Raw genomic sequence first — 27,692 nt, forward strand, 5'->3', positions numbered from 1 at the left:
GGCACGTAAAAAGCACCCACCGAACTCTCAGAGTCGTTGGTATTAGGAAGGGCATCCAGGTGTAGAAACTTTGCCAGATCAGCCTAGTGCAGCCTTCTGGCTTGTCAGCCTTCAAACCGTCCAACCCATGCCAGCATGGAAAGCAGATGTTAAATGATGACGACGATGATGATGTATGTATGTATGTATGTTTGTATGTAGGTATGATGTATGTATGTATGCATATATAGGATATTCCCTCACCACTATTCACAGCGCCCTTGCCAGAGCACGTTCCATGGACTGTGCATCTGCTCTCTTCCCCAAACTCGCCCTGCAGTCTCCCACCTCCCTTTCCCCTCACCTACCACCCCACCACCCTACCTCTCCAACGCACCATTCTCCGAGCTTTCTGGCATCTCCAGTCCAACCCGTCACTTCACACGTCTTCCCTAACCAACCCCTACCCTCCTTCAAACGAGCCCACAACCTATGAGACCTCTTGGTCCACAGCTTCTTCCCCAACCCTACCTCCCAACCTGGCTCATTCCCCTGCTCCCGCCCACGCTGCCCTTACCTCTACAACACCACCCTCCTCACCGGCACCCATCATCGACCCTATCATATCACCGACTCCTTCACCTGCACCTCTACCAATATCATCTATTGCATCTCCTGCTGTCTCTGCCATTCTCTGTACATTGGACAAACGGGACGCCGCTTGGCTGACTGGTTCGCAGAACACCTCTGAGACATCCGCCTTGGCAATGACACCTCGGTCTCATGCCATTTCCGCTCTACCGGTCACTCTTTGCAACACCTGTCCGTGTTTGGATTGTCCTTGCACAGAGGCCATCCTGACTCCCGTTTGCGCCCTGAACAGGGATTAATCTTCTCTCTTTGCCTTTGGGCTCAACTCCCCTCCCCTCTTCATCTAACCTCCTCCCTTTGCCTCTCTCCCCCTCCCTCCTACTTCCTCCCACCCACCTCCCCTCTCTTACTCCGACTCCTACTTCTCTTCTCCCCTACTCTCTTTCTTCTCTCTTACTCTCTCCTACTCTCCCTCTCTTTCTCTCTTCTCTCTCTCTCTCTATCTCTCTTCTCTCTTACTCTCCCACTCTCTCTTTCTCTCTTACTCTCTTTCTCTCTTTCTACATACCCATCTTCCCCTTCCCCCTTCATCGTCAACCCTCCCCCATAAGCCCACCCCACCCCTACACATTCCTACTCCACCTTCCCTATCCTTCCCATCCCACCCCATCCCATCCCATCCCTTACACCCTATCCCACATACCCACCTCTACCCCCACCCTCTACATACCCACAACCCACACCTCTACCCCCACCCTCTGCCTACTCACATACTCCAACTCCACCCCAACCCTCAGCCTAACCCACACCCCACCTGTGCTTTCCCTACTCTCGCCTCTCCCACCTCCCAACAACATCACACCACACCACACTACACATCATATCACACCACACCACACTACACATCATATCACAACACACCACCCACACACCAGCACTGACCAATTCCCATCCCCACATTTTCACACCTACACATACACACACGCATACATCAGGACCACCAGCCCTCTTTCACATGCACACACGTACTCTCTTATACACGCAGGCACCTTCATTGTGGGGGTCATCTTTACTTTGTTATCTCCCCTACTTCGCTCTCCTATGTGACCCTTCTGTCCGTCAGTCGCCATGATAGATTGGTAGCCACTACACACATCTTTTTTCTCTCCTTGTTTTTTTCTGAGTCCCTTTCTGTAGAAGAGCGTAGGCTCGAAACAAAAGACTTTTTCAATTCCTGAGCGTTATACTAATACATCTGTTTGTTTTCTACACCACCTGTCTTCGTCTTTTGTTTTTTTCGTGAACTCTTCCCCTATATATATATATATATATATATATATATATATGTATGTGCATGTATGCATGTATATATGTATGCATACTTGTGTATGTGTTTATATATATTATATATGTATGTGTGTGTGTGTATATATATATATATATATATATATATCATCATCATAATTTATAGTCCACTAGCCATGGAAGAGGTAGACCCAGGAAAACCTGGGATGACGTGGTGAAGCACGACCTTCGAACATTAGGCCTCACCAAGGAAATGACTAGTGACCGAGACTTTTGAAAATATGCTGTGCATGAGAAGACCCACAAGCCAAATGAGACCATAATCTAATGGCCTTTGGGCACTAAAACTCTGCTTGCGAAGACCTGTTGAAGCAAGTGAAATTGAAATAAAAATCAAATTCAATGACTGGCATCCGTGCTAGCAGGGTGTAAAGAACACCATATGAGTGTGATTGTTGACAGAGCAGCTAACCAGCTTCCGTGCTAGTGGCACACAAAAGGCACCATTTGAGTGTGATCATTACCAGCGTCGCCTTACTGGCACTTGAGCCCCGTACTAGTAGGGTGTTAAGAGCATGTATGTATGTGTGTGTATATATATGTGTGTGTGTGTGTATAAATCTATATCTATCTGTCTATCTATATATGATGGACTGTCCTGCAAAGATGATGAATGAGTATTCAGCTTATGGTAAACAACTTGCACAAATGATTTGTTTACAGTGATCAAACGTATATGCTGTGCATTAACCAACTCTCACCATCAAATCAATGTTACTTGAACTGGTGCACAGTGTACCACACATCAGGTGTGAAAGTAATTCACACCTAACTCCCCAGACTGCAACCCCCTTTGATTATTATGAGGGGCACAGCTTTCCGTGTACACAAGAAATAAAAAATGATTGTAGGTCTTGTACAAGAAAAAGTTTTAAAATGCTTCCAGCAAATCAAAAAAATAACTCAACTGGAGACACAAGTCCATGATAACCAGTAAACATAAATTTCTTATATCTTTCCATTTTTATCGTAATAACTCTAGGCAAATAGGTAGTCAAATTGCAAAACAGTACAAAAGTTACGTGTGTCTGCTGATTTGACATGAAGGCATGATTATATAATTTACATTATGTAACTAATAATCACCTTATGTTAATGAAATGGTGTAACTAAATATCTTACAGAGAAGCTGTCAAGTTTTGTTTTGTTTTATGTGTGTGTGTGTCTATGTATTTGCATGCATCCATGTGAGTGTGTGTGCGTGTGTGTGTGTGTGTGTGTGTGTGTGTGTGTGTGTGTGTGTGTGTGTGTCTGTGTCTGTGTCTGTGTACTGTGAACAAATTAGTATGTTAAACAAAAATGCTTTGCAATCTTTAGGTCCATCTGTGTCACTTTGCTATCTGTCAATGTTGATTTGCCATTCATTTCTGACAAGATTCTTAAAATAAGAACCACAAATTCCTTGGGTCTATGTAATTAACAAAAACATTTAACTGAAAATAATCTTTATATCATGGATATGTTATTAAAATGCTACTGATGAAGTGCATGTATGCTGAAATCCCATGATCTGACAGTTTTGGCACTCATGTCTGACGAATCTCATCTACAGTGATATAGTCTGTGCTCTTAATATTGTATGTCTATATGAAGAAATCTCTCAAGGTGAATACTGCAGTATAAGATGTTCTAATAATACATCCAAGATCTAATAATGCATAAAAATTGCCATTTAATAGAATAAAAGAATTCTGTTTTGATTCTGAATCATAAAATTTGAAATTCTAAAGGAAAAACTATGATTTAAATTGTATAGGTTATATCTATAAATAGATATTATAATAAATAATTCAAGAAAACTGAAAATTGAAGTAACAACTCTTATTTTGCTTCCCAATCAAGAGTTTAATCTTACAATAACAAAATTAAATTTCATAGTTATTCCAGTAATGATGTTAAATATCTACCCCAAAATAAAATTGGTATTTTCTACAAATCACATTACTGCTATAAACTTGATATTCTCAATAAAAAATAGTTTCAAACATTACATTCCTCAGCAAAAGACAGACTGGTATGTAAAACTGCTTTCTGCAGTTAAGGGCAATGAAATTTTGAGAGAATATATCTGATTTCCGTGGTAAAAGGATTAACTGTTACAACTCAAAATATCAGAATTAGTTTGTATGTTAGGGTGTCAGATGAAATACCTTCTGGTATTTAATCTGGTTATGTTCTGAGTTCAAATCCCACCAGAGTCATCTTTACTAGGGTTGATAAAATAAAGTACCAGTGAAATAGTGGGGGTTTGATGTCACTGACTAGCCCCATCCCCCAAATTCCAGACCTTTTGACTATACTAGAAGCAACTTTGTTTCATTTAATGGATTTAAAATTCTTTCCTAGATTTCAGTTTTTCTTTGTGTGCTTGATATTTTTTATATTTTCTTCTTTTAGGTGTATTTATTTCAATTACATCTGTTGTTCTTGTTGATTTACTTGGTCTGGAGAACTTGACAAATTCCTTTGGATTGACTCTCTTGATTCAAGGTATTGCTACATTAATAGGACCACCCTTTGCAGGTGAGTTAACTTTCTTCTTCTCAATATTTCTTCATATTTTTCCTTCCCTTTTTCAAAGACTTTTCACCAATTTTTTTCCAAGTGCAGGAGTAGTTGTGTGATAAAATACTAGCTTCCCAACCACATGGTTCTGGGTTCAATCCCACTGTGTATCACTTTAGACAAGTGTCTTCTGCGATTACCTCAGGCCCAAAAAGCCTGGATTTGGTAGATGGAAACTGACAGGAGCCTCTTGTAAATGTGTGTGTGTGTGTTTTCCCCACCACTGCTTGATAAACAGTGTTGGTATGTTTACATCCCTGTATCTTAGCAGTTTGGTAAAAGAGACCAATAGAATAAGTACCAGGCTTAAAAAAAAATAAAAAGAAGTACTGGGGTTGATTCATTTGACTAAAATTCTTGAAGGTGGTGCCCCGGTATGGCTGCAATCTAAACACTGAGACAAGTAAAAAAACAATATGTTTTCAAAGTGATGGAGAAAATTATTACCTGACCAGATATTTTTCTTTTGCAAAAATAGCATAAAATGCAAAACTACTGTTATATAGAAACATATGTATCTAAGTTTATCAAATTAAACTAAAAACCAGGCTCACACTGCAAATACACTGCATGTTTAGGCCTACAGTTGTTTGAAAGTCCAGCAATGTTACATCATGTACAACAATATCATCATCATCATCATCATCATCAACAACAACAAGTAGTTGTAGTAGTAGTAGTAGTAGTAGTAGTAGTAGCAGTAGTAGCAGCAGCAGTAGTAGTAGTGCAGCAGCAGCAGCAACAACAACAAATAATAGTTAAAAACTGTTAAGTAGAAAGACATATGTTGGCATAGTTTCATACTTCAACAGTAATCTGCATAACAATACCATATCCATTATATATATATATATATATATGTGTGTGTGTGTTTGTATGTATCTATATAATATATAATTTATGATATACATACATATATATATATATATATATATATATATATATATATATATATTCATACATATGCATGTATGTTTATATTTTATGCAACATGTATCTTTCTAAGTTTATCATTTAGTTGTAGGGGCAAATTGTTAGTGCCGCTTGGAAGCCTCTTCAGATCGGTGAGGTCAATAAAGTTATGCTGACCTTAGTGAAAACATGGGTAGGGAAATATTCTTTTGGAGCATGTAATTTTGGGTTAGGAGAATTGATGAAGTGTGTAGCAATCAGCTGTGTGTTGAAATAGGATGGGATGAAAGGAAGAAATGTCTATGTACTGGCTGAACTCAAGTGAAAGTGGTATGCCGCCAACAAGTTTAGAGGTGTGGAAACCATCATAGTGACAGTAACAAAGACGGAAAAGAATCAGTACTTCTGTGAGTTCATGGTTTTAGTGTTTTGGTGAATGAATTTTCCCCATTCAGCTGGATAACTTTCTTTGCATGTAGTTGCGAATATGTATACATACTTAGTTTTTATTGCAAATAATAATCTGATATAATTTAGATAATCTAATAATTACATATATAATATGTATGCATATGGTGTAGTAAGAAGCTTGCTTCCCAATCACATGGTTCTGGGTTCAGTCCAACTGCATGACACTTTGAGCAAGTGACTTCTACTATAGCCTCAAGCCAACCAAAACCTTGTGAGAGAGAAAAAGAGAAAGTGAGAGAAACAATAGATACATAAATCAAAAGAAAAGTTGATACATAGACATTGTTAAGTCGCCTTACTGGCACCTGTGCTAGGGGCATGTGTAAAAAGATTTGAGCGAGGTCATTGCCAGTACTGTCTGACTGGCTCCCATGTCAGTGGCACGTAAAAAGCACTCACTACACCCTCGAAGTGGTTGGCGTTAGGAAGGGCATCCAGCTGTAGAAACTCTACCAAATCAAGATTGGAGCCTGGTGCAGCCATCTGGTTCACCAGCCCTCAGTCAAAATCGTCCAACCCATGCTAGTGTGGAAAGCGGATGTTAAACGATGATGATGAAATATTGGATGTCACTTTCACTTTTCACTACCACACAAGAATAAAATTAACTTGCAAGTGGCTGAGTACTCCACAGACATGCATACCATTAATGTAGTTCTCAGAGAGATTCAGCCTCACACAGAATATGACAAGGCTGACCTCTTTCAGTTACAGCTACAACTCATTTTGGCCAGCTGAGTGGACAGGAGCAAGATAAACCTTCAAGTGGTTGGAAGAAAATTAAAAAAAAGATCCTATATAGGGGCAGGAAAATATTTTTAATCATTAGGGTTACTATGGGTGTTAATCTGATCCTAACAGTGGCATTTGTGGGTCTCACAGATCTGGAGGCCAAGCCCCTAGATAAACAACAATGCACAGGCTGTTGTTGTCAAACTGAGTGTGAGTCGAGGGTGAATACATGACAGAAAAGCAATTATTTCATCTTAGCTTTCACTGCTTATATTAAACATGACATTTTTGCCTTATGATATGGAATATTTCCTTTTCTTTCACTCTTTTTTAAAAAATGGCACTCTGTCACTTGCGATGATGAGGTTCCTGTCTATCTGATCAATGGAACAGTCTGCTCATAAAATTAATGCGTAAGTGGCTGAGTACTCCACAGATATAACGTAGTTCTCAGGGAGATTCAGCCTCACACAGAATGGGATAAGGCTGGCTCCTTTGAGTTATAGCTACAACTCGTTTTTGACAGCTGAGTAGACTGTAGCAAGGTGATGTAGAGTACTTTGCTTAAGAACACACTGAGCCAAACACCTTCAGTCTCTTAAACCACTGAGCCAAGCACCTTCACTCTCTTAACCGTAGAGAAAAGGAGTGAAGCGATAGAGACAGAAAAAGGAAAGCATCAGTCATTTACAATGACAATTAGACTGAAATACGTTCGATCTTTTCCAGCTTCTTTACTTTTAACAATGAAGAGGTGGGAAAGACATTTAGTAAGGAATAGAGGGAAAGTCTTTCAAGTGTTTACATTTTTATTCTGGGAGTTCTAGAATGTTTGAGTGTTAGTTCATTCTTCTTTCTCCTATCCCCGGTATGTATTCGCCTTCTTTCATAGTTCTTCATGCTTTTTAGTTGGGGGGAAAGACCTTGTTTTTTTCAGGCACGTTTAACGTTTTCTCTACAAACAACAAACAAAACCCCACTACCCTTCTGTTTTTTTCATACAAAAGCTAATGCAAATTTCAAACAGGGTACAGGTGTGAAAGAGCCCAGAAAATTGGGTAATACCCTCTAAAAAATGGGTGGGAGAGAAAAGTTGCCAACAGGTGGCTACACGAAATTCAACTCTAGAGTTTTTTCTACTATAGCCTCGTGTTTGACCCCACCACCACCATTGCTTGACAACTGATGTTGGTATGCTTGCACCTCCGTAACTCAGCTGTTTGGCAGAAGAGACTAATAGAATAAGCACCAAGCTTACAGGGAATAAGTCCAGGGGTTGACTTCTTCGATTAAAGGACAGTGCTCCAGCACGGCCACTGTCAATTAACTGGAACAAATAAAAGAATAAAAGAATACCAGAAGAACATTCCGTACCACTAAACCAAGAAGGTTCTTTGAATATGTATGATGTATTTTAAGGCTAAATAGACTGAGATATTTTGGTTGGATTATATAGTTATCGGTTTTACACGTCTTTCTATATTCTGTAACTGTCACAATATAGAAACATTTCTCATGGCTCCAGCACACAATTTACAGATGCTTACATTTTTTATGTTTTCTGTGAAGTTTTCAAGGGTCCAGCTAGTATAATATAATTATACTATAACAAGATATAATATATGATATGATATAACAAATAATTAAAACAAATATATATCCTACAATTTGTTTCAATTCATATCACTAGTGAATTTATAAAAAATTCACATTTATGTATATGAATTTCGTCTTGTATATGAATTTCGTCTTGTATATGAATTTCGTCAATTTGTCTAAAAAATAGACCAGGGTAATATTTTTTAAATAAATATTACCCTGATGAGATTCATATACATAAATGTGAATTTTTTATAAATTCACTAGTGGTATGAATCAAAACAAATTGTAGGATATGCATTTGTTTTAAGTAGAAACATCTGTAATGACACTGGTGCCAAATTGTAGTGGTGGTTGTGAAGATGGCAGATTTTTTTGCCATTTTAAAATTATTTGCTTGAAAAATTTTATTTAAATTTTAAATTAATGAAGAGTACTCATTCATCATTGGAGACATTGTGTGATAGTTGTAAAAGCGAGTGTCACTCACAGACTAGCAGTGCCATTCGTTTTCAATATTCCACAAGAACATGTCTGACGATGGAGAAATATTACCTTGCTTGGAAATGAGTGCTGGTGATAAGAAGGGCATCTGGGCATAGAAATTCTATCTTAATAAACTTTGCTCAACCCATTCAATTTTCTAAGAGAAGAATTTTTATTTTTGAAGGTTGTTATCTCTCTGGAAGTTTCTATTGTTTATTCCCTAGACTTTTACAACACAGCATTCTTTCATGCACCTCAATCCTTTTCCCAAAATTCTGAAGTCAAATCTAACATTTTTTATAGAATATATGACATAATGAATTGTTATAAAGATATTCAAAGTGAATATTCATTTCAGATTCATCCCTACTTTCGAATTCATAACTAACTGCTAGTTAATTTTTTGAGTCTTTATAGAAGACTGAATTGTTAGAGTACTAGAATGCCTTCTAGAATATGTCCTAATATTCTAAGTTCAAATCCCACTAACATCAACTTTACCTTTCATTTTGGGGGGATTATGAAGAAACAGTACCAATCCAAAGTGGTAGATTGGCAAAACTATCAGAGCATCAGATGAGCTGTCTTTTGGTCCTTTCTATTCTGAAGAGGAGCAATACCTGTGATGACATTGGTGCCAAATTGTACTGGTGGCTGTAAAGATGGCAGATTTTCTTGCATGAACAATTACCAAGTCTTCTACATAAAACCTTGGCCAGGCAGGCAGATATACATGCAGTATATGACTGGCAGAGGTCTTACAAAGAAGAGGAGGAGAGAACTTTTATAGTTATTGAAAAGTTCAAATAAATAAAAAAATTAACAAAAAACAGATTTCAAATTTCAGAAGTTTATTTCACAGTTTGTGACAAAATAATGTATTTTGGTTTTAAACTTAATTTTAGAACAATCTCACATAGAAAGTTATTGCTATTTAACTCCCAGATAAGTTCTAACTAAGTGAGCAGATATATGATCAAAGGCAATGCAGCAGTAATCATCCTAGGTGTTTTTTTTTCTCCCTTGCCCCAGAGAATGGATTACATTAAACTTCCATTTTCTTTAATATCTTTTTATGTTTTATCTTTTACTTGTTTCAGTCATCTGACTGCAGCCATGGTGGGTTTTTGAAGGGTTTTAGCCAAACGAATCAACCCCAGGATATTTTTTTATTCTATTGGTCTCTTTTGCAGGACCACTAAGTTATCGGGATGTAAACACACTAACACTAGTTGTCATGCAATGATGGAGGACAAACACTGACACAAAGTCACAAACACATCACACACACACACACATATACGATGGGATTCTTTCAGTTTCTGTCTACCAAATCCACTCACAAGGCTTTGGTTGATCAAGGTACCATACAGTGGGATTGAACCTGGAAACGTGTTTGGAAAGCAAGCTTTTTACCACACAGCCGTGCTTAATGTAATAAAGTATATTTTGAAGAAAGTTTGCATGTTATGTTTGCATACTCTCTATGCACTTGTTTGGCCTTCTGCAAACATAGGAAGTCAAACAACCACAGAAAATTTCGTTTTGGCTCCATATCTTATTTATAGATGAAATTCAACTTGCAGCTAATATAATTAAACATGATATAATAATTGCTGGACTTAAGTATATGTTTAAAATTTTCTTTTAACAAATCAGTTTTAAAAGATTTTTTTTATTTTTTGATTTCAGGATGGCTGTACGATGAAACAAAGAACTATGACTTCTCTTTTTACCTAGCTGGAATTACATTGGCTGGGGGTGGTCTTTTGTTATATATTATACCATTTTTAAAACAATACAAAAAGAAAAAGCAACATGTGATGACTGAACTAGTGTCAGATGCACCGCCACTGAACAGTACACCTCCACAAATTGTTGTTAGCTTAACAGATATTGATTCTAATCACGAAGAATTGTGATCATTTTACAGATATGACTAATTTTATAATTACGTCATTCATTCACTTAGTCCCACTAAAGCAGGAAATATTTCTCAGGTCATGCAAGAAAACTTTATCAATTTATATTCACCAAACATTAATTTCAATCATGGAGTTTCTCATATTTTGCTATCAATACATTATTCATTTAGCTCAGAGTCCCTTGTATGATATGATTCTACATATGTTTATGTATACATATACCACTCTATATATATATTTATAAACATATGTGTAAGATATGTATTATCAAAGCCAAATATCTTGTGTAAATACATGCACATACACACACACACACACACACCACACACACACACACATACACACACATGTATATACTTATATAAATATATACATGAGTGTGAAAACATTTAAACATGTCTGTAGGGATGGTGAATTGGCAGGGTTGTTAGGGTATTGGATGAAATACTTTATGGTATTTATTCTAGCACCTTACATTCTGAGTTGACACCTTGCTGAGACCATCTTTAGTTTTCATTCTTCCAGGGTTAATAATTATAGAACTAATCAAGGATTGTGGATTATCAGAACTATTAGATCATCAGACATTGTGGTATTTTTTTTTAATTGTTGAGTTCTGAGTTCAAATCTTGCCGTGGCCTACATAGATGGTACAATTAATATGTCATCCGATTTAACACTACCACCACTGGGTCCTTGTGTGCCTTTAGCAGAGTCCACCACTCTGTTGCAAGCATTTAGGTCAGGTCTCTCATTTGAAGAGGTCTTCCCCATTCCCACCAGTCTAGGAGGCTCTGAAAAGGGTCATAGGCCCTGCTCTTCATCCTGAGTAAGCAATATATATAGATATATATACACATATATAGATGTATATATATATGTTAATATATGTATGTATATATATATATATATGTGTGTGTGTGTGTGTGTATGTGTGTGTATGAGTATATACATACATATATATATGTGTGTGTGTACATAAATGTGTGTGTGTATATATATATATATATATATGTATGTATGTATACACACGCACATATATGCCTATTGCTTTGGCATCTATATTTTGGTCAGCAATTTTTAATTAAAGATCATTGATTTTATCTTTCCTTTTTATATACCTTTTATTTCTAAGCAGATGGTTCACTTTGTTCTATATTACTATATTGTAATAAAAGTGTTAAAAATATAATTCTGTGTCTGTTTTTTAAGTTTTACTTCAAAGTGCCCTTATGGAATTAAAGGAGTGAGTATAGAAAAAGAACAATGAAATGCATCCGCATAATTCTTCAAAGTTAATTTAATATAATTTAATATTCAGCTCTCAAAAGTTTAGGTGTTTGAGAAAGAAACATATCAGTTTACAAAATATCTAAAATATATTTGGAAAATGGCTGTTGAATTGTTATAAGTTACTGAGGGAGCTCAGTGTGGTTGCTCAGTCAGCTAGAAGTATAGCCATATGTTTCTCATGTGATATCATAGTCTTAAAATAAAAGAGACTACACTAAATCAATGTAGAAAGTAAATAAATATTCATGAATATTGCACAGATGCGAAAACTTGACACACAACACATCATACTTTTCTGGTAAGTGTTGTCCTTACTTGTAAGAGTTTCAGTTGAAAAGTGTACCAAACAAGGAGATACCATCTCTCCATAGCTCTTCACTGAATGTCTTGAAAGGTCATCAGGGATATTGATTGAAAAATTGACATCAGCTTCAACAATGAGCCACTAATACACCTCCATTGTGCAGATGACATTGTGCTTATCACAGAAATTGCAGATCATTAGCAGACCATGCTGACAGAGCTGGACATCCAGAGTTCAACAGTAGACCTCAAAATAAAGAGAATGAAAACAAAATACATATGGTCTGAAAATGTAACACAAGGACAAATAGTGGTAGGAAGGGATAAATTTGAAGAGGTGAAAGAATATGCCTACATGGGTCATCAAATAAATTATATGCAAAGGTACGTATGTATGTCTGTCTGTTAGTATGCATGTGTGTGTGCATGCGTGTGTGTGTACATGTGTACATACGAACATATTTACTTACATTCAAATAGCACCCACGCACATACATACATGTATATTTAGGTCATGGACGACAGGTGCATTGAATGAAAGTCACACAAACAACTTTAATTTCATTTCTTTTTTCTTTGCCATTCAAGCATCACCTGAATAGTTATGGATGATTAAGCCTGTACAGCTACTGCTTTTAATACTAAACTTTAAAGCCTGTTCTTAATTTAATACAATATATGTTCCTTTGAAAATGTTTGGCCTAGTGACTAAGGTGCTAGGGTTGCATCTGAAAGGTCATGGGTTCAATTCTAGGAGAAAGGCACTTCATTTCACATTGCCTCAGTCTATTCAGGCAAGAATGAGTACCAGCTGACGGCTAGTTCAGTTCTCTCTCTCTCTTTAGTTACTTACTTGATGTTCCACTGGGTCAAATGAAAGAGGGCTGAGAGAATGCTTATGTCTATTCATGACAACATAAGCACCTAAAGCAAAGAGTGAAAGCATAGTAAAAGCCACTAGGTTACATTCGGTTGCAAGTAACAGCTAAGTATAACTCCCTAGTCTCAGTGCCAAGATTGTCATCTGAGAAATGTAATGAGGTAGATTATACCATTTTTACAAATTTCGTTCTTTCTTCAAGGGAATCAATCATTTACTCATTTTGTATCTAAAATTCAGGAAGCAATTTTGATTTGCTGAAAGAATCTTGATGTTGGTCCCAATAAAGAAGCTTTCTGTTACATATAGGAGGTACATACAAGTAGCTTTGTTGTCTATAATACCAAAGGTTTGTTAAAAGCATTGAAATGTAAAAAGACTTTGACAGTCAACAGTATTTTATAAAGGGGTGAAAAAAGAAAAAGATCCTTCTCTTTCAGCTCATCTCAAAAAGCTATGAAATTAATATTAGCAAAGATCTAATGTAATGAGCATAACTGGCTTATTTGAAAGGATTTTGAAATTTTTTATACGCTTTGCGACCAGGTAATATGAAAAAGCAGTGGCTTTCTTATCTATAAGGGAGTGAGAGTAAGACAGGTATATATTTGGGATGAGGTGTTAGAGAAATGTTTGGAGTCAGTGAGATGAATTCAAATAGAATATTATCTATGCATCTATGCAGTTGAGGGAGACCTTCAGGCTGAAGCAAAGTCATTTAAATAGTATGCTTAAAAACTTTTATTTATTTATTCATTCAGTGTTAGAAACTGGAAAAAAAGAAACTTGTTAGTCCTCAGTTTACAGTGGTAATGAAAGGGTATAAAGTAATGCTAGATAATATTCAGATTAGATTGATAATAAAGGAGTCAATAATTTGAAGACATTCTCAGTGAGAATTCTCCAAAATTTGTGCAAATATGTATTCTTGAGTCAAAGTGCATTTTTTTCACACTTAAAATCTTACAAAGTTGAGTTCATGAAGAAGGATTTTGCAAATAGAACACATGAAAATCATGTGTTTAACCACAGGACATATTTCTCAGGACCAACTGACAAAATAGTTAAAGCATTGACTAGAATGCTTAACTGTGTTTCTTCTCATTCTGCATTCATCATCCTTAACATCCATTTTCCATGCTGGCATGGGTTGGACAGTTTGACCAGAGCTGGCAAGCCAGTGTTAGGAAGCTGGATGCCCCTCCTAACACCAACTGCCTTACAGAGTGTGCTGGGTGTTTTTACATGGCACTGGTGCAGGTGCTTTTTACGTGGCTGTCCAACATAAATGCATTTTATGTGATGCCAGTATGGGTGAAATTTATGTGGTGCCAGCACAGGTGCTTTTTATGTGGTTTGGCAAAGATACATTTTGTGTGGCACCAGCATGGGTGCTTTCTTTGTGGCACCAGCACAGGTGCTCTTTATGTAGCTCAGCATTTTATCTTTTTACGTAGCTTGTCATTTTATCTTTTTTGTGGGTCACTACATATAGTATCGGTCCATACTAGTGTAATAGTTAGGGTGTTGCTAGCCATGTGTGTTCTCAATTCAAATCCTGTATTATACCACTGGACAAAAACAGTGACACTTTGGAAACATAGCTTCCTTGGTGTTATTAGATCACCAGTAGCAGTATGGTGATGATAATTGCATACATAGTTATTCATAGCCCACACTGCATTGGTGCTCTAGCTCAGACTGTTCTCTTATCAACCTTGTATTATAGTGTAAATGAAGTTGAACTGCTCTGTTTTATTTTATTTTAAAATATTTTCTATAAGTAATTTTACTCTTTTTTACTGTAGCAGATTGGAAAAAAGGGTAAATGAATGCTGATGAGTCTTTGGTAAAAAAGATTTGACCAGTCACTTCAATTCACCTTCCAATTTGCCAAAAGGTCTGTAAAGTCTAACTACAAGGGTTCTAGTTTCACAACAGGACAGAATATGAATATACAAATGGCTATGACTAGAACAACTTCTAAAAGCACACCTGTGTCTAAACAACAACATATTAGGTTTCAGTATAAGTTTAAAATGTATGTAAACAAACTAGGATATGCACAATAAAATTTACATTAATTTTGTTAAATTATAAAACTGATTTTTCTAACATTACTAAACAGAAGAGTATTGAGGGTACATTGTGCATTTACATCATGTGATTCCTGATAGAAACAACTTGAATACACAAATCCATGATTTTTAAATATAGGAGGGTGTTATATATGAAATATTAAGAGATGGGAGATGAAAAGCTTCAATCAACTGAAATTATCAAAACAATTAGTAGACAAAACTCCATTTAAGATATTTAAAAATCTAAAGCACAAAACAAACGCAAAAAAAAAGAAACAAGGTAAATAATTCCAAGAAGATCAGTTGATCAAAGTTTTCAGACAATACAATGAGGATTATAATGGATCTGGTCTTTAAAGCTATGTGAAAACAATGGACATTCTTCAGTCTTATAAGATCTTCTCAGTGAAGAATACTCTAGTCAGTTGACAAGACTAATAATGATATACACATAGAAATAGAGGAAATACAGTGATGTTGATCTGCATGACCTAGGTTATTCAGTTTCCCAAATCTAATTGGAATTACCTCCCTTGCTTATTTTCAAATTTTACAGACACCCAGGAATTTTTATCTACTAATTCTTGGATAATCCCATTGATCGAATTTTTTCAACTCATAATATATATGTCTTGCAGAAAGAGATAGATAGATAGAGAGAGGGGGGGAGAAAGAGAGAGAGAGAGAGAGAGAGAGAGAGAGAAGGAGAGACCTTGCCATATTTGACTACAAATTGTTTAGATAATTTCAATAACCAGGGTTTATCCATTCACTATATTACATACATGAGACCTTACAGTATATGTATTCAGCAGGCAGAATGTTTCCCTGAAATATTTGATACCTCCCGAAATTGTTGACAGGGTACCCCAACAAGTCTGATAACTGAAATTAATAAAAGAATAAAACATTCTGTCACATCTGCCATCCTCTGAATGTCTTGCTTCCCTGGGCATGAACACATTAAAGCTCTGACATCTGGCAACTGACTTGGGAGACACCCACAATATTATCAACCATCTTTCCAACAACCTTGGGCATCTTTTTGAATTTCATATGCCTAACACTTATGGAGATGCTTACAAATTCAAAAGACAACACAGCACCCATGACTTCCAGAAACATTTTTTCATGCTCAGAATTCTGAAGTATGGAATAAACTACCTGCATCAGTTGTTAGCTGGTGAGACACTACAGCCTCCAAAACTTCCATGCTTCCTGAAATTCATCAATAGTACACCTGATGCTCCCCACTCTCATTTCTTCTTTTTCTTTTAAGATTTTTCACTGTTCTATGTACTGTTCATGCAGTTTTGGTTACTTTTTCTGATGAGTTTGTAGTGCACCTGAGCACTGTATAGAATAAGTTCATGCACCAAAATAAAGTTATAACTGTTGAAAGATGTCATGTTTTTCTCTTGTACTGTCTATTGTGTTGATATTACCTACATCAATTGTTAGATTTTTGTGAAGGAGATTTGATCATTATGAAATGACAGTTGTGCCGTTATCTACAAATCTGAATCTATTGCTATTATCTTCTCTGTGTGTATTAATTTTTTAATTACACCAACTAAATACTTTTGAAGCAGCAAAATTTAAAATATACAGTAATCCAAATGCATAAACCATTGCAAAAGCAATAACATCCAATATAAAAAGTGAGATATTGACAAGCAACTAAAAAAAATGGTGACAATTATATTAAAAGAAAAAAAAAACATAATAAAGAAAAAGTTTTTGTGTTCTTTTGATTTATTTCAAAAGCAATTTTTATTAACATAAAAATTATCTATCATTTGTAGATCTTAATGGTTTTGATTATGCTCATCATGGAGGCAGACTTTGAGTCATCATTTGGTTTAATGATACCTACTGGAATATGGATGCCTTTAGCAGAGTTTCCTCAGTAGCAAGCATTCAGACTAGATGTCTAGTCTCAAGATAACTTTCTCTATTCCTTCCAGCTGTCTCAAAGGTTCTAAAAAATGTCATGGACACTATCTTTCCTTTTCAGCCTAGATTTCTCTCTCCCTCTCTCTCTCACACATACACATTGAGCATCTGAATTTTCGTTTTGGTGATAAATAAGTTTGAAGGATGAAAGAGCAAGACTAGCTTTGAACAAACCATGTTCACTATCATAATAAACCTCTGCTACCTTCTTGGGAACATTTATTGACTATTTAAAAAGAGGCTAAGGGAATAAAGAAAATTCAGAGAAAGGGAACCTAAGGCAGATATGTGCAATTATACTGGTGACCTTGGGGCTCTATGAAGTCATGAAAGTATTGACCTGTCTTTCATCTAATGTCCATTTTCCATGCTGGCATAGATTGGATGGTTTGACCAGAGCTGCCCTAGGTTCCAGTCTGATTTGGCCTAGTTTCTATGGCTGGGTGCCCTTCCTAATACCAACCACTTTACAGTGTGTGCTGAATACTTTTAACATAGGACTGGCACAAGTGCCTTCATGTGGCACCAGCATAAGTGCTTTTACATGGCACTGGCATGAGTGCTTTTTTTGCAGGCCAATCCTCTTCACCAGCAGATGTGGCTTTAACACTTCAGTTATGGAGGATGAGTCTTCTTTCCTTTGTGGAGTATATATGAATGGGGAGGTGCAATGGCCCAGTGGTTAGGGCAGTGGACTCGCGGTTTTGATTCCCAGACCGGGCGTTGTGAGTGTTTATTGAGCGAAAACACCTAAAAGCTCCACGAGGCTCCAGCAGGGGATGGTGGTGATCCCTGCTGTGCTCTTTCACCACAACTTTCTTTCACTCTTACTTCCTGTTTCTGTTGTACCTGTATTTCAAGGGGCCAGCCTTGTCGCTCTCTGTGTCACGCTGAATATCCCCGAGAACTACATTAAGGGTGCACGTGTCTGTGGAGTGCTCAGCCACTTACACGTTAATTTCACGAGCAGGCTGTTCCGTTGATTGGGATCAACCGGAACCCTCATCGTCGTAACCGACGGAGTGCTTCCATATATGAATGGAGAAGTGGTGAGTGTAGATGGGATTAGGTACTCGCTTCTGGAAACAGCCTAGGCACAGCAGTGGTAATGAAATGACTGTTTTGGCAATACCATTGGCTATCAATGAAAAATGTCAACCACTATTCTTGTTACAGTTACATGTAAATAAATTTCTCAGTGAGAGAAATCCAATTCTGTAAACATTGACAAAATTCGTGCAGTTGACGCCAATTCTATTCCTTCAAGTTGATCCAGTTCTTCACCAAATTAAATATGGTTGATATTTAAGTTATTGGTTGCCAGTAAGATGTAGGATAGGTTCTGTCACATGGACTTGTATATTTCATGAGGTTGATGTCTTCACTGAGACCCTAATGATATTGAATTCTGGGATTGCAAAGAAGTATTCAGTTTTTATATTGTAAAATCATATTCACTGCAGGTATTTTGGAATATTTATATCTCAGAGTTTCTGTTTAGGAATCTATATATATAAAACTCAACTTGTGTGTCTGTGTGTTTAACTTCCCGGCACATCTCCTCCTAGCCAACAAATCGTAGAACCACCAAAAATGGGTCACTTAATGTTTAGGCGAATGAAAATTGAACTGCGCTATTTCTGTTCCGAAATTCTTCTCGCAAGTGCAAAAATCGATAATGTGTTTGTTTAGGCCTTATCCCATGCATTGAATAGTGAACTTTACTCAGTCAGCTGTTTGACGTCACCTGTGTTCACCACGCGTGCAAGCATGTGTAAATTGCATGAAAAATAAAAAATCAAGATATAAAAACAAATCGCCGTAAACATTGTAGAAATTCGGCAAAGAAATGAATTTTCGGGATGTAGCCTGGAGGGCTTTTTCATATTAATCGTTTGGACTTTGTGAACACATACCAATTGTTTTCATAACATTTTTAATGCTTTGAATTAAATGTGACCATTTTGCATTGAGTCTGCAGTTTGAATCACTTTAACCAAATTTTAGCAGGACGGATTTTTGATCATCACGATACATCGCCAGCGACTCCTTGAAACTCGCCCCTGAAATCTCTGTTGAGAAATACTGATCTAAAAGAATAATTCAACAATGCAATTATTTGATCAACAAAAATTTATGAAATGCTTCTATGTACTTCCTATTGAGGAAATGGAACACATAAGCGCAAAAATAGAGGGCATTAAATGCTTGATTTTAAAACCAAAATAATTGAATTTCAATTGAACTTCATCCAGAACGCACGAGCGCACGTACATACATTGTGTAAGAAAGTATTGATTTTGCACTCACAGATTAATCGCTTTTCCTCAGTGCAATTAATAGCCACAAAAAGCCGGGCAATACTGCTAGTATATATATAAAATATAAAGGAAGAGAGGAGGTATAAGATGAATATTTTATTTCAATAATTGACATTCATATAATGATGATTGTTTTCCAGCTTTTATCAAATAAAACGATCTATCTTAGTGTATAATAAAATATTTTCATGCCTGTATTAATACAAATTATATAATACAGTGCATTAAACTTATGTGTATATATATATATATATATATATATTTACTGCAAAAACCCATATAATTTGCGCACTTGTGTGATTTACACAGGTGATTTTCAGGATAAAATTTGTTAAAAAAAGCTTCAACTCATGTAAAATTCACACCCAAAAGTTTTCAGAATTTCTGATGTAGCTAGGGGAAAAAGGTTTTCAATTTAGTTGTATTTAGCATAATTTCACTTACTTATGATTAGATTTTATTAAATAAAATTAATTTCTGTTTAACAGAAAGCTATTAAATTACAAAGTGTTTATGTTGTTTATAATAAACTTTATTTTACATTTCTTACCCACAAGAGATTATGTCCAATCTTTAGCATACTGCTGTATGTCCTCTCAAATCACAATCACAAGAAAAGTTGTTGATAATTCTTATCAACAAACACAAAGCTGATAAATACACACAGGTGTTGCAAATTAAATTTAATTACCAATAAACATCAACTTGGATAACACTTTGCTCAACTGACAGAGGAAGGTGACCGATCAAATTGATTATGTAAACAAAATTCTTTCCGTCTATTCTTGTCAGAATCTTTGATACAGAGTATCGAAATTTTAATCCCTTTCACATTTATAAAATGTCAAGCAAAAATAAAAAAATTGTCATTAGCATTATTGACAGTATGGGCAGAACTTATGAATCGTTTACAGCGAAGGAGAATTAAATATGTTGAATATGACAATCTTTGAACCTCATGTTAATGAAGCTAATGTTTGAATTTGGTGTAAACAGTATGACAAACTTGAAACTGTGCCTAGTAATAAAGAAAAAAAAAATAAAAAGATGCAGTCAACATTATCCATATCACTATATATGTCAATGGTGCTCCATTGCGATAGGTAGAAACTCCAAGCAATGTAAAATATGGCCTGGACTGTGTTTACCAGCATGAACGTAAGACTTCAAAAAGTAGTTAACCATTTAATGGTTTTAGTAAATTTATACAGGAAAAGTAAGCATTATACTGTCCAGCATAAATAAAAGTCAACTTCATTATCATCATCGTCGTTTACCATCCACTTTCCAAGCTGGCAAGGCAGAAGGCTGTACCAGGCTCCAAACCGTCTGGCAAAGTTTCTACAGCTAGATGCCCTTCCTAATGCCAACCACTCCGAGAGTGTAGTGGGTGCTTTTTACATGCCACTGGCACGAGGGCCAGTCAGGTGGTACTGGCATCAACCATGCTTGAATGGTGCTTTCTATGTGACACCAGCATGGGAGCCAGTCAGGCGGTACTGGCAACGACCATGCTCAAATGGTGCTTTTTAAGTGTCACCGACATTGACCATGCTTGAATGGTGCTTTTTACATGCCACCAGCACATGAGCCAGTCAGGTGGCACAGGCAACGATTATGCTCGAATGGTGCTTTTTATGTCACTGGCATAGGACCAGTCAGACGGCACTGGCATTGACCACGCTCAAATGGTGCTTTTTACATGCTACCGGCATGGGTGCCAATCAGGCAATACTGTCATCAGCCATTACAAAGCCTTTATTTTTTCTGTAAAACCTATTCTGACATTAAATGAGTCAACTTCCGGTATGAATGATTACATTTTGTATGTCTATTTTCAGGAAAAAAAATTTCTAGAAATGATCTACTCATGTAATTTACGCACCTGCTAAAGTTAGTGTTTAAATTACATGGGTTTTTACGATATATATATATATGACAAACTTCTTTCAGTTTCCATTGACCAAATCCACTTATAAGGCTTTGGTTGGTCCAAGGCTATAGTAGGAAACACTTACTCAAGGTGCCATGCAGTGGGACTGAACCTGGAATCATGTGGTTGAGAAGCAAACTTCTTACCACAGAGCCATGCCAGCACATGTTTCCAATCATAACCAGAATTAGAGGATATAATTTAATTACATTTTAATTAAAGATCATAGTGAGTGGAATCTATGCAAATCTTGCATTGGAAAGTATAAGATATGGGGCAAAAAAGGGTCAAATTTGAATAAGACTAGTGCCGAAATTCATTTTAAAACTAAATAATCATAATTCCCAGAATACATCTGGCATAATTAAGCTTACTTGAAAGATCTTAATGAGAGTTATGCGTATCTTTGAACCTCATGAAAAGTGGTGCTGTAGAAAAAACTCATAAGGCAAAAAGCTTTCAAATTTTGATGAATGAAGCACTTAAGTACATCTTTAAGTCATTAAATCTGTAACTTTAGAAAAAAATTAGTTTAGTTAAGCTTTCTTATATGGCCTAAATGAGAAGAATCTAACAGTCAAACTGGAACAGTAGAAGATAACCTAATGGAGTGTAAATTGACAAAATTTGAACATAAACTCTAAGTTTGGTGACGTTAATAGTTTTGTAAACTTAGAGATTACAGAGAAGGATAGAATTGCACTTATTCCAAATTTTTAACTAGTTTCAGATCAGTTCCAATTTCAGTTTGGTTTCTCCTTGATGTATGCATGTGTATTTTTTTGAGGATAGTGTCGCACAAGCTAAACATTTTCTGATTTTATAATATTTTGGAAGAATATCTATACTAAAATTGAGAAAGCTGTTTAATTACTAAAAGTACTAAAAGAAAGCAATATTAAAAGCTTGACTGTCTGGAAATATTTTTATAAATTCATGTTCTAAAAAACTTCCTATAATTTCGATTTCTCGAGTTTATTGAATTTTGGCAAATTTAAACATTCATTGCATTCACTGCAGAGTAGATTTTAATGTTTAATAATAAACACTATTAATTCGTGGCAGGCAACATTTTACAATTTTATTTGCAACAGTCTCTCATTCTCGCTTGCCTCTATTTTCATTAATGATAATTTAATAATAGCCACATAACTTTGATATGAGGCACAATTTCAAGAATATTATCAGTTTCCGGAGTTTGTTAAATGAATAGTTTTGATAAAATTAAAATTCTTTAATATACCGGCATAATTTTGATTTTTTAAAGGATTTTGTTAGTATGGCTAATTGGAACGCTATAAGCTTTACAATAATAACTATGTAATCGCTGCTATTTCTGGCATGCTGAACAAGATAGTTTTTAATGAGCTTTCATTTATATATAATATGCAGCTGAAAAAGAAAATCTAGCAGCAAAGGCACAACGGCAGAGAGAAAGACAGGCAACTGAATCAGATAAAACCAGGGCAAAGTGACCGAAACAGATGTTTGAATATGCATGTAGATATAGACATGACTCTGTTTCCATTACACATGACCAACTAGTTGAGAGAATATTCTACTTCAAAATAATGGTGTCAGATCACAAATTGTTGATGCAACACTAAAGAGCTCTTTTCTTTGTGATCATGTGGAAGTAGTGGAAGTTGACAACCAGCCTAAGACTTCTTACAGGTCATTCTAATAAAAGAGAGTTTGCTAACTGCCTTCTTAATGTAAGAAATGGTAACATTTCTGTTGAACAAAGTCTAGGTGAATTCAAAATCAAACTCTTCAATGGCCTTTGCCTTGAAATTAGTGCTCTTTCAGATCTATGTGATTTTGTATACTGTTGACCTCAAAAATAACTTCACAAACCATGAAGCAGCACAATTTGTGAATGATTTTCTGTTGACTAGGATCCCTGGTGAGCTAAAAATATACTGAAGCTCAGATACAGTTGATGATGAAACTCTGTACCCAATCGAGTTCATCAACAAACTTACACTATCAGGGTTTCCCCAACACATTCTCAAACTGAAGAAAAAGTGATGTGTAATACTTCTGAGAAATTTAGATACTACTAATGGACATTGCAATGGCATATACTACATCATTGTCAGTTTAAATGATCATGTTACTGAGGTTGAAGTTGCTTCTGGTCCTCAAGCAGGATCAACTCAGCCAATTCCAAGAATACCAAATGTGTCTCAAGAAATGAAATTTCCATTCACATTTACACACAAACTATTTCCTGTCAAGCCAGCTTTTGCCTTGATGAGCAACAAGGCACAGGGACAGACTTTTGAACAAATTAGAATATATCTTCCAATACAATTCTTCTCACATGATCAGTTGTATGTTGTGTTATTGAAAGAAGGCTAATGTAAAAATATTGGTCGAGAGAAATGGAAACAGTATGATTACTGACAATTGTCTACTGTAAAGCAAAATATGCTTTTTAGCAAGTTTCAGTAAATAGAATTAATACATAAATTTTATGTAAAGTAACATATGTTTGTGTGGAATTGAATTGTTTTGGCATATTTCAACATATGCTAAATGAATGATACCGTTATATTAGATCATTTTAAATTTGGGTATATTTGAAAAAAATAAGGAAATGTCATTTCTATGTGTTCTCACAGCACCAGACTTTTGTGTGTGTATCCCTCCATCTACCTATCTATCTATGGTAAATTCTACAAATCATTAATGATACATATATATAACAGATTGACTCTTTAAAAAAGAGAGACTGATAAAATAATGAAAGCAATATTTACTAAGCAAGTGAGCACTATTATACAAAGGAATAATTAGACGTAAAATATCATAAAAATTATTAGAATTGGGAATCAAATGTAGAAATATTGTTGAGTGGCTATCAAAAAACTGCCCAAAGGGCGGTCTTTCTGCTAGTATATTTCATAATGTAAGTAATGAGTAGATTTCAGGTGAGAAAAAAACTTTTCAGATGCAACTTTTATGTGCAAAAAGTAGTCATTTTAGGTGCAAGTTTAGATCCAAATGTTATATCATCATTCCTCATTCAAATTTAATTAAAATGCCAAGATTCTTTTAGAATAAAAATATTCTTGGATTTAAAGTATTAATATGCAATTTTAAGCTCATTGTACATTACATCTGCTGTTTTGAAAATAAGATAAAAAGTTTTTAATTGTAGGGCAAGAATTGTTTTCTATGCTTATTTTCATACTAAAAAAAAAAACAATACAAACATTATCCAGTTGTTCCTTATCCATTCCATTTCAGCTCATGTGTTTTGTGTTTTGCGTAGCACTTATCACTTCTTCCATTTTCAGGCTGGTCTCTTCAATATCTTTTTTCATGCTTCATTTCCTTCCTGTCAACATTACTGACAGGGCTTCATGAATAATAGTGATCACAGACTCTTGTAGCATCATGATGCAATTGAATAAATTATTGATACATTAACCTTCAACATTTAAACAAGTTATAGCCTGATCAAATATTCTACCTGTTCTATGTAAAATTGGCCAGATCTGGCCACTCACATTTACCCAGCAATGTCATTCTAAAAATAAACAATCACATTGTCACTATCTCAAAGCTACAAGATAATGTATGATTAATGCAATATAATGTGAATAAGCATTACATTTGACAGAGTAAGGAGAAGGCTACAGCGTTAAGCTGGAGTTTTGAAGTTACACTATACAGACTGTTTCCTGTAAAGCCTCATAGAACACCAAGCCTTTCATGTAGAAAGGTATATCCTTATCATCATTTAATGTCTGTCTTCCATGCTGGATGCTCCTTCTTATTGCTGACCACTTTACAGAGTGTACTGAGTGCTTTTTTATGTAGTAATGACACAAGTAAGGTCATCAATCAACTTGCAAGACCAAAAAAAAAAAAGCCTCCAAAAATTGTAAGGGTGGCTACAATCAGCAGGAGAAAAATGTGGGGGAGTGGGGGTGGCAATAGCTGATATGAGAGATTGTTGAGAGTGAGAGCAAATATGAAAGGGTGTTAAAGATGAGGTATGGCAGTCCTAAGATGTAGCACAGAAGAGAGGGAGAGATGATTGCAGGCACACAAAGGAAGGAGCAATGGAAAATGAAGTGGGAAGGAATGATATTGAGAATGATAGGTGAATGTTAACAGGAAGTGGTTCCAAGGAGAGGGGTAACTGGTAGTGGAAAAAGGGATGAAATATCTGCAGTTCTATTCTCATACAATTACAGTAGCTGAATAGTGCCATAGTTTGAAGAATGACAGAGAGATGCATGTTGGGAAGATGAGAGGTGGGAGAGGCTTGAATGGGAGGGTATACAAATAAACGGTCTCAGTTTCAATGCAACTTCTCAGACACAGCAAATCATCAATTATCTTGATCCTTTATCATCTCTGTGAGGCTCAACGTTTTGAGATCAACCTTCTCTACTTCAATCCATATCTTCCTGCATATCCCTTTTCCACAAATTACATCCACACTTCTTTACGCAGCTTTCCTCACCCATACACATCACATGACCATATTAGTGCAGTCTTTTCTCCTCAATGCATTTGCACTTTGTTGTATAAATTGCACACTGGCATTGCACATCTAGCAGAGCTTGTCGGCTTCATTCCTTTCATTCTTTGCATGTCCCCTGCCTCAATGGCACTCCATTCTGTTCTTATTCTAGCAACTATACTTTCAGAATGTCCTCCTCTGAAGTACCCCCGGGGAACTTAAGCATTCAAAAAAAATCTATCTCCTGCGTGCTCTTCATTATTATATTGCTCCTGCACATCTACCCCAAGAAAATGTACTTTTTTTTGTTAACATTCCTGTGATCCCACTGCTCCTTGTATGTTCATAGCTTGCACTGGGCACACTGCATATACTTTCAACATACACCTTTCCTACTTACCAAGTAGGGCCATTTTTCTGAAGGAAGCAATTCCTGCTTGCTTTTCCAACTAACTGGAACTTGGGTCCTTTGCTAAGTTAACTTTGATTCCAGGCTTTGCTTCAAGCATGATAGAACTTGTAGCAGAGGAAAATCAAGGAAAAGATGGGACTGAAAGGTGAAAACTGAGCTAATCTCAAAAGGCTGAAACTCATGAAGGAGATGACAAAAGGCAACAGCAAATGAAATACTGTGCTGGGGAAGACCCATGCCAGACCATGGAAACATGGAAAAGTGAACAAAAACAATGGTGATAATGGAGGTTGCCTCTCTATACCTACAATTGGTTCTCTCCACTATTATGTTTCCATTTACCACTCTCCCTCTCTTCATCAGTCTCTCATCTATCACTTACACTCTCTACTATCACACTATTACTTTCTCTCTTTTACAATATTTGCTCTCCTAACATTCATCATCGTCATTCCTCAATATCTCCCTTACCATCATCTATTATGATTGCTATCCATTGCTCACTCATATAACTCCTGTATATTCTGTCTATGATAGAGGATAAAGTATTGGACACCACTGTTGAAACCCAGAACTATCATCGCTTTCTCATTTCCATTACTCTTTCACCCCACCTTCATCCATTGTTCATACTATTTTCTATTTACTCTCCTAACCAACAACCAGTATGAAGCTGTTGATCACTTTCACACTTCCATTACTCTCTTTTTAACACCCTCTTACTCTTATCACCTTGGTTCTCTTCTCTTTCTCTTCTTTTACCCACTCAATAAAATAACAAGCAGATAAAAACATTTAGTCTGGAATTCTAGTATTTCTACCACTCCAATATGAAAGATAATATTAAGAAAGAAAATAATAACAATACCAGAAACAGTGATAGATACTATATTACAGAAATAGTAAGAATTATTTTTACCCTGTGTGTGTGTAAGTGAAAGCAGGGTATTGTAATCACTCATCTTTGTCTGTTTGTGTGTTTGCAAAATTACTGGAAAACGGTTGAATGGACTTTCACCAAATTTGGCAGAAATACTCATTGGGTGAGTGACTCAAAATGATGAACATTTGGTTTGATTATCTTTATGAAAAAAAAAAAATTAAATCTAACTTACAAATTTCCTGATAAGCAAGTGGTCATATTATTTTGTTCACTTTCTTTTTCATATGAATCATCCCTCATTTGCATGTGTGTATAAATCATAGTGTGCCTATGAGCATAGACATGTATGTGTACATACATAGATATATAACTGTGTGTGTGTGTGTGTGTATATATATACAGTGATGGATTCAAGGGTTTCATTTATTTACAACTTGATTTCTTAATTTCACCGGAGCATAAATATCTATAATGGTGATACTAAAAACAGAAAAAATTTTTTAAATTGAACTTACAAATTTC

At 35.9% G+C, this 27,692-nt stretch overlaps 1 protein-coding gene across 2 annotated transcripts in view; it reads left to right on the forward strand.

The window, feature by feature from the left end:
* Positions 1-10,646, forward strand: part of LOC115210706 (monocarboxylate transporter 12) — a 103,413-nt gene extending 92,767 nt beyond the window's left edge. For both annotated transcript variants that reach the window (XM_029779399.2, XM_036502094.1), the window contains 2 exons: positions 4,333-4,458; positions 10,393-10,646. In XM_029779399.2, the coding sequence (XP_029635259.1) occupies positions 4,333-4,458; positions 10,393-10,622 (356 nt within the window). In that variant the 3' untranslated portion in view covers positions 10,623-10,646. The remainder of the gene's footprint in view (positions 1-4,332; positions 4,459-10,392) is intronic.
* The last annotated feature ends 17,046 nt before the right edge of the window (positions 10,647-27,692 follow it).

The sequence above is a fragment of the Octopus sinensis genome, linkage group LG4 (assembly GCF_006345805.1).
Source record: "Octopus sinensis linkage group LG4, ASM634580v1, whole genome shotgun sequence".
NCBI classification, from domain to species: Eukaryota; Metazoa; Mollusca; class Cephalopoda; order Octopoda; family Octopodidae; genus Octopus; species Octopus sinensis.